The sequence below is a fragment of the Nannobrachium achirus genome (genome assembly GCF_963921795.1).
Source record: "Nannobrachium achirus genome assembly, chromosome: 19".
Lineage (NCBI taxonomy): Eukaryota > Metazoa > Chordata > Actinopteri > Myctophiformes > Myctophidae > Nannobrachium > Nannobrachium achirus.
The window spans coordinates 13,986,292-13,999,832 of record NC_137826.1 but is presented as its reverse complement, the minus strand read 5'-3'; the positions used below and the strand labels follow the sequence as shown (position 1 = coordinate 13,999,832).

The window sequence follows — 13,541 nt, the reverse complement described above, 5'->3', positions numbered from 1 at the left end:
ACAATTACATCCATTTGGATTTGGCCAGGTCTTCCATTTATGGCCATGTGCATATCAGAATCTATATATCATGCTAAGACAGTGACATTTACATTGTGACTGAATACTTCAATATGTAAATGAACTGGGAAGCCAATCAGTAAGAGGGATGACAATCTGCTAGTCCACTGGGGGTAGCTAATAACCAATGAGTGGCTTGGGAATTACCTTCCTGCTTGACAGAGAACGTCCATTACTTTGAGTGGTCTCCCCCATCTGTGTGTCAAGCACATCTCCCTCTTGTGGCTGTTGGGTGTAATAGATTGACAATCCCAGGAGGGAAGGGAGAAGGTAGATTTTAATACACAGATCAAATATATATAATTCATATAATTATTTGGTTGTGAGAACAGGAGTGGCGGACTCAAGGTAAAATTAGCAACACCACAATGCAGAAATACACATAATATCCTTTATTGAAACGTTTACTTGAGTATAATTCCATACGTGTATTGCCATCAATATGTATTACCAAAGTGAAAATACCAAGAGTTGTCTGTTTTTCGGATCTACAAGCTCACACGTAGCAATGTGACGTGTTGTGAGTTTATAGATAGGCTATTATTTTCTACAAAATAGAACTCAAGCAGTCATTGTATGATTTATAAAGAGTAAGACTCCCTAATCGGGAGATAAGCGACCGTCAGGTCACATGTATACACGAATAGACATACTGTGTAACGCTTTGTGTGATTTTAGGGCAAAATCTGTAGGAGCAGTGTCCAAAAATGTGTTTGAAAAAATCGGTCACTGTTATAGACTGGAGCCCTGCGGATAACTCAGCAAAGTATAGTGTCTCTGTCAGATGGAAACTTATTTTTCAGGATTCAAAAAGCTAATATATTTGTGTGAGTGTGACACTGTAGTGTGATCAAGTATAGAGCATTCATTTAGCGTTAGGGTTAGGAGTATGGAGAACATGGAGAGGTTTCTGCCAGACAGCAATAGGCTTTAAGTGGTTAATGCTGTATACAAGCATTATAACATCGAGGGTCATCTCCAGTAATCTGTGAAAACACAGGGAAGAGTGCAATTAAAGGACATCAAATCGTGTGCCTGTGACTTAATCCTAGGTGTGACGCTAATGACCAGAACACAGACAATCAATCCCAAGTTTTTCTAAGTGCTTTGAATGCCTGGCAGACCTACTGTGAACCTTTCTCTCTCTCTCTCTCTCTCTCTGTTCCCATTTGCAGTCCTCCTGGGCGTGCTAACGACATGTGCCCAGACGGACATGAAACGGGTCGTTGGAGACAATGCCACTCTGCCGTGCCACCATCAGTACTGGGCAGGTGACGCCACCACCCTGGACATCGAATGGCTGAAGCTCAAGAAAGTGGTGAGTGCCCACCCCGAGTTAAAGGTCATTATTGAAGAGAAATAGTCAGTAAGAATTCAACATTTCTTGCTTCTCTAAAGGCCCATTCCCACTGGGCGCGATAAAGATCAAGATAAAAAAAATATCGTTCTCAATTGAAGTGGATGGCAGCATCCACACCACAACAATAAAGACAACGATAGCCGTACACAATATCGTTTGGATCACTTTCCGATCTATCACGTCATGGCATCAGATAATTATAGTTATCTTTATCTTTATCTCGCCCAGTGAGAATGGGCCTTAAATCAAGTTTTCCCAAACTCTTCAGGCCGCGACCCCCCCAAATAATCATTATTGGGGACCCCCCCCCCAACCTTTACAAGCACTTGGAATTGTAGGCATTAAATTTAGTTTGACTCAGTTCCACAGATAAGTGCGGCGTTGTGTGAGCTTGTAGATCTGCTATTTTCTCAATGTTTGCCTCTTCCTTACAAAATATTTAACGATTTGTCAAATCTGCTATTAAAAACGCCTTAAAGGTCATTAAATTGTAACTTTAGAAATGTGCAGATACCCTGTATACACTTGCATACTTTATGTTGGTTTGTTTACTGTTGAGTGAGAAAACAATGTTGCACATTAAGCTAGTCACCTGGGGACCCCCGAAAATAATTTGGGGAGCCTGACCCTGGAGGTCATTACTGCTCTAAATAACAGAGGTCATACTTATAATAGTTTACATCCTTTCCCCTCACCATTACAGTACACGTTTCACTATTCACCCAAACGAGAATCGGTCTTGGTGGCATTGATGCAGATGCATAACATGAATATCATGAACTTACTCCCTGGCAGTTTCTTTCCGTATATTCATCCTTGGCACTGGAGCAGCAGGATTCATAAATAGGACCCACATATTGCAGGGCAACTTAGCCTGACTCTGATTGTGAGGAGGACGTGATAATGCTATAAACAAAAATAGTCTTCTCAAAATGCACTGAAATGTGTCGTTGTGAGTAGTTAAGACACAGATGACCTTGGAGAGTGAGCTCAATTGGCACACAGAACTACAGTATTATGTCAGTTTTCCACGTCCTCCTGGAACAATGATAGATAAATAGCGATCAGGTCAAAAGTTTACCTACTGTAGTTACTTATTGTGGGCTCGCCTGAAAGGCGAGAACACCATGTTATCTTCATTATTTATTTACCAAGTTCCGCCGCAGACAGTACAAAGGCAGGGCCCTTAGCCAATGAGGTGCAATTGGCGGAAAAACATCTGGGAGTGGTGTTAGCTGGGGTATTGGTTGAGCTTCACATGACAGTTAGCACGCTGCAGAATATAGTCACGTTGGCAACCATAAGAAATGAAGGAAAAACAACAATTTATTCGATTAAAGAGTTTTTATTTTAGTAATTTTTTTAAATGATTTCTTTATGAGCGAGCCCACACTGTTTCGTAGGAACAGTATTTATAGTAATTCTATAAAATTTCATACATCTCTATACAACATTTGAGCAGTGACATCTCACGTCAACCAGAGGGTGACGCCGATGACCTTGTTTTTGCATCTCACCATTCACCTGACATTGTTACACTTTAATTAATGACCAATGATTAATTCATTAATATATCCAATTTAGTTAATTAATTAACTTTAATTGAAACATGCCTCGTTTACCTCCCCACCCCTCCGCTCCGCCCCCGTTGTCCCGCCACAGGTGATTACATATTTCGCCGGGCGGGTGTACAACCCCAACGAGGCGGAGAGCCGCGTGGCGTTCGCCGGCGAGTACCTGAGGGGCGACGCCTCCCTGCTCATCAGTGACCTGTCATTGGCCGACTCAGGGGAGTACAACTGCAAGGTCAAGAACGACGGCAAGTACCAGTGGAGCACCGTCAGCCTCATTGTGCTCGGTAAGTGGCTGATACTGTTATGTTTTTCTCCGCACCCCCCCCCCCCTGCGCCCCTAGTGGCGAAAAAGTGAAAAACTTCTGGGAACCCAGATTAGTTATGCAGTGGTTCTCAAACCTTTTCATGTCAAGGAAGACCCCCAAATTGATATGTGGCCACGGACTAGCCTGGCGGGGCCTGGCGTCATACTGCGTTCACTCACTCATTCCTTCCCCAGTATAACGTCTGGCCTTTGGCCTATTGGCAGCTTGAAAAGTGGGCGGGAGTACTTGCCTTGACAAACACGTCTTTTCGGCCGATGAACTTCGCTAGCGCATACTCCTATTCCTTTTTAATTATTGTCATTGATTCCAACTCTGAAATAACTTCACTTATTGCTTGTTTCATCGTTAGAGCATTAACACTTGTTACACTTGTTGCATCGCGAGGGCAGCAATTGTTGTTTTGAAAATGCTGCAGCAAGCATCTACGTCACCATCTACACATGGACCAATCGGGAAGCTTTTCACTTGTTGTCAGGAAGACCACGTTTGTTGTGCGGACAGCAGTCACTGATTGGCCCCGATCAGAAAATAATCAGGATACTCGCTCCTATTCCCGGAAGGCCAGACGTTATACTGGGGAAGGAATGAGTGAGTATGCAGTATGATGTTAGGCCCCGCCAGGCTAGCCACGGACCACCACCACCACCACCACCATTTTGTCAACATACTCTTGAATGGACTAACCAAACAGAATTTTGGACTTGGTGGAAACAATTAAGGAATGATTAAGCCCAATTTATACTGCAGCAGAAAATAGCCAATCCATGAGCTCACAATGCGTCACGGATCTGCAGCTGTTTTATATGTCAGAAAACAGCAGATCCGCGATGCGGTGTGAGCTAGTTTGCATGCTTGTTAAAAAACTGTGTTTTAGAGATATATATGGGCGCAATTAAAACAATAAAAACACTCTAGAATGCCTCTATCAGGGCCCGATATTCCACATTCTATTGTAAAATAAACCCTTCCAAGCTGTTCTGCTGATACTATTTGCCCTAGCTTAACCAGTCAAATGTGCTGCCCACCTGTGTTTGACCCATGGCTTAAGACCCGTTTAACATGTTGGCTATGTCAGTGTTTCTCAAACTTTCAAATTCCAAGGTCTCCCCCAAGGTCCCCCCAGACTTGTATGGGTCAGTTTTAGACCCCCATAACCACTTTGAGAACCACTGGGCTATGTAATGTAATGTAATACTATAAAGAAATACCGGTATATACTGTATATATTTTTTTAATGTTACACAACTCTTACACACACACTGGATGTGGAAGCGCTGTGAATTGCTGTTAAGTGTCGGGTGCACCAGCCAGTTTACTTTTCGTTTGTTTATTTTCATGTTAACCAATTGGACTATATTCACACCTCGCTCGGACCAGGGGGGAAGTCCGCAGATTGTATTTGATTTCATTTTATTTTGGTGAAAGAAATACGAGTAAACACAATACAAATCAAACCCATGTGCAGCTACAGTATGTGAAGCTACAGTTTCTGGTCTGTTCCTTTGAGTGCCGCGCAGCAACTCAGCAATATATATGTCAGATAAAAAAATCCATCAAAACTGGATAAACAAGCATACTGTATTGTTGAGACTCTGGTGTGAACAGCCGGTTAAGTGCAGCAGCGCTTCTGCGTCCATTGTGAGCTTATTGCTTTTAGGTAATTTATTGAACGGCACGCCTTTATCACACATCATCACCTGATGGAGGCGATGCAACCGAAAACGTTCGGCGGAACACTTCTTCGATACAACAGCATAAAGACGAAGAGTTGTGCGATACCTTAAGTGTAAGGTGTTTTGACGAAATTCAACACTTTTATAGAATGGTGCTGTTGAAAACTGCAGCAGCCAGCATGTCAAAATGTACCAATAGAAAGCATATATCGTCACTGTCAGGCAGAAACCTTGCATCTCCAAGTTTCACATTTATTTATTTTTTTCCGCAAAAGCAAAGCCTAGCTTCACCATATAAGGCCGTCGCACAAAAGTAGTGAAAACAGCTGTTCGGCTGTTTTCACTAGTTTAAGTCATTTTAAAAATGATAAATACAAAACAAACGGTTTTGGACATACAAGGTTTCCACCCGACAACGACGATATGAAAATAATCTTTGTGCTATAAACGAGGATGACCACTCTGTTATTCAGGAAGACTGCTGGGTTTTGGAAGCCTGCTTGGTGGTCACATTTCATCTCTGCCGGGTGGAAACCTCATATGACCAAAACTGCAACTTTTCAGAATTCAAATTCAAAAGCAACAAAAGTAGCAGATCCACAAGCTGAAAAGGCGTTTTGAGCTTGTGGATCTGCTAATGTTGACGCTTATGTGTGGCACTCTAGCTAGTATGATCACGTGGGGTCGTTAATTTACCAAAAATGTACAAAAAAATAATCTAATATAGAGATAAGAGGTTTCTGCCCGAGAGCAACGGTTTTCAGTCTGCTCTCCCCAATTAGCACTCTGTATGATCAGCTTGTGCCCAGGGAGGAACGTGCAGTACAGTACAGTACACCCCATGTGCGTCTCTCTCTCTCATAAAACGCACCAGTATCTCAATTACACTGCCGCTGCAAGAAATGTGTTTCCCGTTAATTAGAACTCATTGATAATGTAACCATGGCAGAGATCATCAACACAGTCAGATTACTGTTGCTCCAGTGCAGGGGTATTATTATATACCCCAAACCAAAAAGCAAAGCAAAATGGCTTTAACCCATTTAGGACTGGGGACGATTCTAAAAGTTTTCGGAAAAACATCAAATATTTATTCAAAAACTACAAAAACATTATGTTGCTATATCGTCACTGTCAGGCAGAAACCTCGCATCTCCACGTTTGAAATTTGTATATTTTTGTTCCGTAAATTAAAGCCCTACCTCATCATACGTGTCGCACAAAACAGTGAAAATAGCCGATCTACAAGCACACAACGCCTCGCGATGCGAGGCGTTGTGTGCTTGTAGATCGGCTATTTTCACTAGTTTAAATCGGTTTTAAAATAATAACCAAAAAAGGGAAGGTTTTGGACATACAAGGTTTCCACCCGACAACAACAATATACTGTACATAGCAGCAGGAACCCTGCTTCTGAAGAAGGGGTTCCTGTCTTGAAAGGTGTAGTTACAAAATGGGGTTGCCATCCAAAATGTGTAAAAGAAAAAGGGGGGTGATATGTGGATCTCGGGTTCCATATAGAAATGGTGTGGCTCCAAAGGTGTGACTTTGTTTGACCCGAGGGAGCTGTGACATGAGTCATCTGTGACAACAGTTGTCTATGACATCAGGGGGTTACCAACTGTGACTTTCAATGCAGACCGGGTTCTGCATTCATTGCATGGCAGGGCATCAAAGATGGCATTCTGTACGTTTTCATATAGAATTTTATTCAAGCGGAGATAGTGGCAGAGTTTCGTATTCCTAAATTTGATGCCCTGTGATAATAAGTGCTTGCATTATTTGTGCAACATGAGTACACGGCGTGTACTCAAAATCCATTCCTGTTTGGCTTTTATTTTTAGGCTGGTTGTAAAAGTTCCATCTCCACACACCAGAGAAGCACTGCACAGAGCCTTTGGGAATCATCTTTGTGATATGGAAATGATGCAAGTGATTTTTGTCAAAATGTAGAAAGCTTGGTGAAGCTTGGCTTTAACACATTAAAACTGGGAAAGCATCAGTCATATACTGTATGTTAGCTATAACATACCTTTTTCAGAAACTCTTAGGATTAAGAACAGTGGTTCTCAAAAATAGCAGATATACAAGCACTTCGTGGCTGGCCAATGACATCATTTGGGGGACCTAGGCACGAAATAGTTTGAGAATTACTGATTTAGAAGGCATGTGTAGAAGCTTAATGCCGTGTCTGACTGTGTGCGTGTGTGTGCGTGTGTGCGTGTGCGTGCGCGTGCGTGCGTGTGTGTGTGTGTGTGTGTGTGTGTGTGTGTGTGTGTGTGTGTGTGTGTGTGTGTGTGTGTACGTGCAGTGAAACCCTCGAAGCCGCGGTGCTGGATGGAGGGGAGGCTGCTGGAGGGGGCTGATGTGAAGATGAGCTGTAGGTCTGCAGACGGCTCGGACCCCATCAGCTACAAGTGGGAGAGGATCCTGGACAAGGGCAAGTATGTCGGCAAGCTGCCCCCCCTCGCCCTGCTAGGTAAGACTCTCACCCACAGTCACCGATATGACATCTTACATGACGATTGTCACTCAAACAATTGCGATTAACGATTGTGTGTTTTGTCGTTGACAATTACATTTCTGTTTGGCTTGTTGTAGGCTTTGAAGTTGCACATGGCTGATATGACACATAACCTAAATATACAATGAAATTACTGATACCCAGGGGGCAAAGGAAGGTGTGCTGCATTTGCCCCGACATAAAAGGTTGTCCACCAGAAATATTATCTATGACCCAGTAGGATCACAACCTATATGGACAACCCGGTCAATTTGTACGGCAAAGTTCCAATATGGCCGCCTCAATATTAGCCCCTATTAGTTTTAATGGGGGGTGAATAGGGAAAGATTTTAAACTGAGGGATATTTCCACGAAACTTCACAGGTTGATCAATGGTATACATATGAACATTTTTTGTATTGCAAGTTTCCATGAAATCCAATATGGCCGCCACAATATGGCCGCCATAATGTAAGGACCCAGAAAATAGGTTTTGCCTCTAACTTCTGAACCAGATGAGCTAGAAACGCAAACTTGGTGTCTATTTCATGGTGTCTGACCATGGGAGACTCAATGGAATAGCTAATTTTATTATTGGGTGTGTCTGGACCTTTATTGTGCATATTTGCAAGATGGTGGACTCCCAAAATAGAGCTTTAACATAATTTCTACCATGATTGTTGACTGCTTTTGCAAATACAAGCAATATTAATCCATTTGCTAAGATTTATGGCACAGAAGGGACTTATACCTGTATTATTCTTGAGTTTGCATGTTGTCAAAATGGCTGTAAACAAGATATTATATTTCCTGTCCGATTCTACTGTATGTAGTTGTAGCAATGACTTCAGATAAAATCAGAGACCAAAACAATGTATCTTAGAAATTATTTTTTTATTTAAAAAATTAATAAAAAAAGAGAGAGATTATCTCAATGAAATGAATGCAACTGCCTTTTTGGGTCTTTCACACATAGACATGCACATGCTTTCCAACAACTTCAGCTTCAGGGAAATTATAATGAACACATGATTAAAACAGGCTGCATTATAATGCAAATAATTGCTAGTCACTATCACTGTCATGTGTACCTATCCTGCTGCATCTTGTCTCCAGTCCTTGGCAACGACACCCCAAGTAGCATGCAATTCCCTTCTTTGCACATGAACAGTTTTTCTGGCAGCCTTTGATACAGCTACATGATATTGCCTTGTCCATTGATATAGGCCAGGCTGGCTCTGTAGATGGACAGGGGACTGCCTTCCCATGGCGGCAGCATGATATAGGCATCTATATCATGCTGCCACCCACCTCCTAGACCTTCCAGAGCTGTGGGTGAGAACAGAACATGGTCTCAGCCCTTGGACTCGCACAGTGTCGTGCCCTGCCCTTTATTCACCGCCTGAGTGGCAGAGATACCACCAGCTATCCCTTTTTCACTGGAAAGAAGGCATGGTTCAAGACCAGCATGGGTCTAGATCTCCCTGCACTTCAGGAGTTTGGTGAAAATTCCTCTTATTCCCTCTCAGAGGATGTCAAGAATCAGGCTAGAGACCTCACGATAGCTGTATATGCATCAAAAGCTGACCATTCGGAGGACTTTGACCTGGCAAAGCTGAGAGTGTACAAGTTCCTAAATAACCGATCAACCCTGTTGAAGCTGCTGCCACCTACAGAAAATGCCTTTGGCCTGCACCTGAAAAGAGCTGCTCTTGCAGCCATAATAGATAAAACTGCACACATCGCGAAGCCAGACATCCCTTGCTTCACTGAATATGGATGGTCTCTCAGTGATGGGAAGGCAGTCCCCTGTCCATCTACAGAGCCAGCCTGGCCTATATCAATGGACAAGGCAATATCATGTAGCTGTATCAAAGGCTTTCAGAAAAACTGTTCATGTGCCATCCATCCATCCATCCATCTTCAACCGCTTATCCGGAATCGGGTCGCGGGGGTAACTGTTCCAACTGAGACTTCCAGATTTCCTTATCCTGCGTAACTTCCTCCACTCCCTCTGGGAGTATACCGAGGCGTTCCCAGGCCAGTCTGGAGATATAATCCTTCCATCTGGTCTTAGGTCTGCCACGGGGTCTCCTCCCAGTGGGACGTGCATCGAGGACCTTCCTAGGAAGGCGCTCAGGGGGCATCCGTACTAGATGCCCGAACCACCTAAGCTGACTCCTTTCCAAGTGAAGGAGCAGTGGTTCTACTCCAAGTCTCTCTCGGGTGATTGAACTTCATGTGCGAAGAAGAGAATTGCATGCTACTTGGGGTGTCGTTGCCAAGGACTGGAGACAAGATGCAGCAGGATAGGTACACATGACAGTGATAGTGACTAGCAATTATTTGCATTATAATGCAGCCTGTTTTAATCATGTGTTCATTATAATTTCCCTGAAGCTGAAGTTGTTGGAAAGCATGTGCATGTCTATGTGTGAAAGACCCAAAAAGGCAGTTGCATTCATTTCATTGAGATAATCTCTCTCTTTTTTTATTAATTTTTTAAATAAAAAAATAATTTCTAAGATACATTGTTTTGGTCTCTGATTTTATCTGAAGTCATTGCTACAACTACATACAGTAGAATCGGACAGGAAATATAATATCTTGTTTACAGCCATTTTGACAACATGCAAACTCAAGAATAATACAGGTATAAGTCCCTTCTGTGCCATAAATCTTAGCAAATGGATTCATATTGCTTGTATTTGCAAAAGCAGTCAACAATCATGGTAGAAATTATGTTAAAGCTCTATTTTGGGAATCCACCATCTTGCAAATATGCACAATAAAGGTCCAGACACACCCAATAATCAAATTAGCTATTCCATTGAGTCTCCCATGGTCAGACACCATGAAATAGACACCAAGTTTGCGTTTCTAGCTCATCTGGTTCAGAAGTTAGAGGCAAAACCTATTTTCTGGGTCCTTACATTATGGCGGCCATATTGTGGCGGCCATATTGGATTTCATGGAAACTTGCAATACAAAAAATGTTCATATGTATACCATTGATCAACCTGTGAAGTTTCGTGGAAATATCCCTCAGTTTAAAATTCTTCCCTATTCACCCCCCATTAAAACTAATAGGGGCTAATATTGAGGCGGCCATATTGGAACTTTGCCGTACAAATTGACCGGGTTGTCCATATAGGTTGTGATCCTACTGGGTCATAGATAATATTTCTGGTGGACAACCTTTTATGTCGGGGCAAATGCAGGTTGTGATTAAATGTGATTTATTGGTCTGACTGTTCATGTGATGATGATTTACAACTGTGTTTCCCAAACAGTCTTGAGCTAACTACTGATCTACAGTATTAACTGTAGCACGCGCGTGCGCACACACACACACACACACACACACACACACACACACACACACACACACACACACACACACACACACACACACACACACACACACACACACACACGACACTAGATATCATTGCTGTCGGGCAGAAACCTCTTACAGTATCTACATATTTTAACTTTTTTTCCATCATAAATTAATGTCCTACTTGATCAAAAGTAGCAGATCTGCAAGCTCAAATCGTGTCGCCTTGCGGCACGTTTCGAGCTTGCAGATCTGCTACTTTTACTGTTATTGAATTTGAATCGTGGACATATGAGGTTTCCACCCGACAAGAGACGATGTAACAATGGTGTTGCTGCCTTTTGTTAGTCCCATGTTTGTACTTGATGGACTGCTTTAATTTGTTTTCAGTTTATGTTGCGGGCATAATAACCGGTCAGTGTTCGGTGATGATGACTCTTAGAAGTATTCTAATATTAACAGAAATCATTAAAGGCTTTAGTTGGTAACAACTTTACTGTACATTTGTGTACGAAAAAAAACGGTTTGAATGGTATCACAATGCCCTCAGAGCTTCAATAGAGTACAATAAAGTAAACAATAGGTCTAGTTTAGCAGACAATTAAAACCTTAAACCCTGAGTATCCGAGTTGGCTCTGTGCGGTCCACTCTTTTTCCCTCTTCACAAAATCTCTGCTGAAAATGCAAATGTTCCCCCCCAGAACAGGGGGATACTTGTCAATTATTTTCCTAATGAAGAGAATTTTGACACGCTAAAATGAATCTGGGAGATTACAGCATGTACAGGATGTACGGAATGCAAAAACTAAATCGCCTCTATACACTAATTGGCCTGCAAGGACCGGTCTGCAGCCTGATGCAGAGGATTATACGGAGCACAAGTTATTTGGTCGGAGCGAGAAGCGCATTGTGAATGCAACAAGGACGTGCTGGGCCCCTGATTCAGCCCGGGAAAAAGAGTTGTAGAGGCCCTCATTGCGTGCTATAGACAGAGATCTCTTTCTATAGCGCTGCTGCTACTCAAAGATTTGCCATTTCAGATCATGACAAGTGACAACCCAGTGGGCCAATTACATGAGTTATATTTCGTCGTCGTCGGGTGGAAACCTTGTATGTCCAAAACCGTTTGTTTTGTATTTATCATTAAAAAATTATTTAAACTAGTGAAAACAGCCGATCTACAAGCACACAACGCCTCGCGGTGCGAGGCGTTGTGTGCTTGTAGATCTGCTGTTTTCACTACTTTTGTGCAACGGTCTTGTATGATGGGCAGGGCTTTGCTTTGCGGGAAAAAAAAAATTACACATTTGAAACTTAAAAAAAAAAATTGATCAAAGGCCGACATTTTATTTTTAATTTTGTCCTAATGGCCGGCCTAATGGCCGGCCGGGAATGAACCGGCCGTTCGGGAGTTGTCCCGCTTTTCCCAATGGCCAGCACGTCCCTGGAATGCAATGTGATACACAGTATGTGATGTGCATTGTGTGCTATGTCTTCCTTTCCTGCATAATCAGATTTGAAGAACCCAGAGATTGTGACATTGAAGAACTTGACCAAGGAGAGCGCAGGAGTCTATAAATGCACAGCCAGCAACGACGTGGGAGAGGAGAGCTGCACGGTGGAGGTCAAGATGCACTGTGAGTGACTCGGCTTTCCACGGTCCATTACACCTGAATGTGAAGACTTTTCTGAGTTTACTTTCACACGGTGACACAATCACAGACAGACAGACAGAGACAGTCCTTCAACCTCAGTGACCAAAGGCAATACAGTGCAGTAAGAAAGAAATGCAGTAAGAAAAGAGGATACAGAAAAGAGGAGATTCAGCTACGGGGTAGCAACCAATAGATGCAGCGCTAGGTACTAATAGCAATGATAATACAGTTAAGTATACAAAAGATTCATAAAAGGGTTCTGCAAGGAAGCATCATACTGGTACTTGGAAAGGAGTGCCATATATTCCATTTACCTATAGAGCAAAACAAAACAAAAACGTGACTAACCCTATGCACCTGGACCACTGTACATAATGTACACACACACAGGGGGGTCCTCAGAGTTACTACAGGGGGTCCTCCAAATCTTTGTGTGATAGAAACCTTTTTTCTCCTTTTTTTATATTAACCACTTGCCAAAAATAGCAGATCTACACTGTGAGCTTGTAGATCGGCTATTTTCGGCAAAGAGGTTTGGTGTAGAGGGGGGAAAGAGCAGACTAGTACAGAGTGAAAGGTCAAATGTATTAAGTTCAAGTGGTTAAATATCTGAAAACACACATTGACATGAATCCAAACTAGACTGATGATAGTGCGGTCAAACAATGAAACTACGGTATATGGAATCTATGAAAAGGGTTGTGGGGGTCCCTGCTTCATCTCTCTCTCAACTAAAGGGTCCCTGGCCTGAAAACGTTGAAGAACCCTGATGTAAAGTGAAATACAGTGAGAGTATACAGCATCATTATTGTCACAGAAAAAAAGGATGTTTAGACAGAACGGAATGCGGTCAAAGGGAAGGCGTTTATGGGTGCGAGCAGGAGGCATTAGGAGAATAGTTTCTATGAGAATAAGCTAAATGTATGAGATGTGCTCCTGCAGTGTTTTATCCATTTCCTACTAGCAGGGGCGTCACAAGGGGTAGGAAAGTGGGACTGAGTTACCGGGGCCCAAGGTGGAGGGGCCCTAGTAACTTTAGCTATTGAAAAA

At 42.6% G+C, this 13,541-nt stretch overlaps 1 protein-coding gene across 1 annotated transcript in view; it reads left to right on the top strand.

Annotated features, from left to right (window-relative positions):
• The window catches only part of LOC308304624 (CXADR-like membrane protein), a gene marked incomplete at both ends in the record, with an annotated part of 62,107 nt that overhangs the window by 37,883 nt on the left and 10,683 nt on the right, over positions 1–13,541 (top strand). Inside the window, 4 exons of the mRNA XM_080749248.1 lie at positions 1,236–1,378; positions 3,083–3,278; positions 7,305–7,472; positions 12,351–12,473. Of these exons, the coding sequence (XP_080605374.1) occupies positions 1,236–1,378; positions 3,083–3,278; positions 7,305–7,472; positions 12,351–12,473 (630 nt within the window). The remainder of the gene's footprint in view (positions 1–1,235; positions 1,379–3,082; positions 3,279–7,304; positions 7,473–12,350; positions 12,474–13,541) is intronic.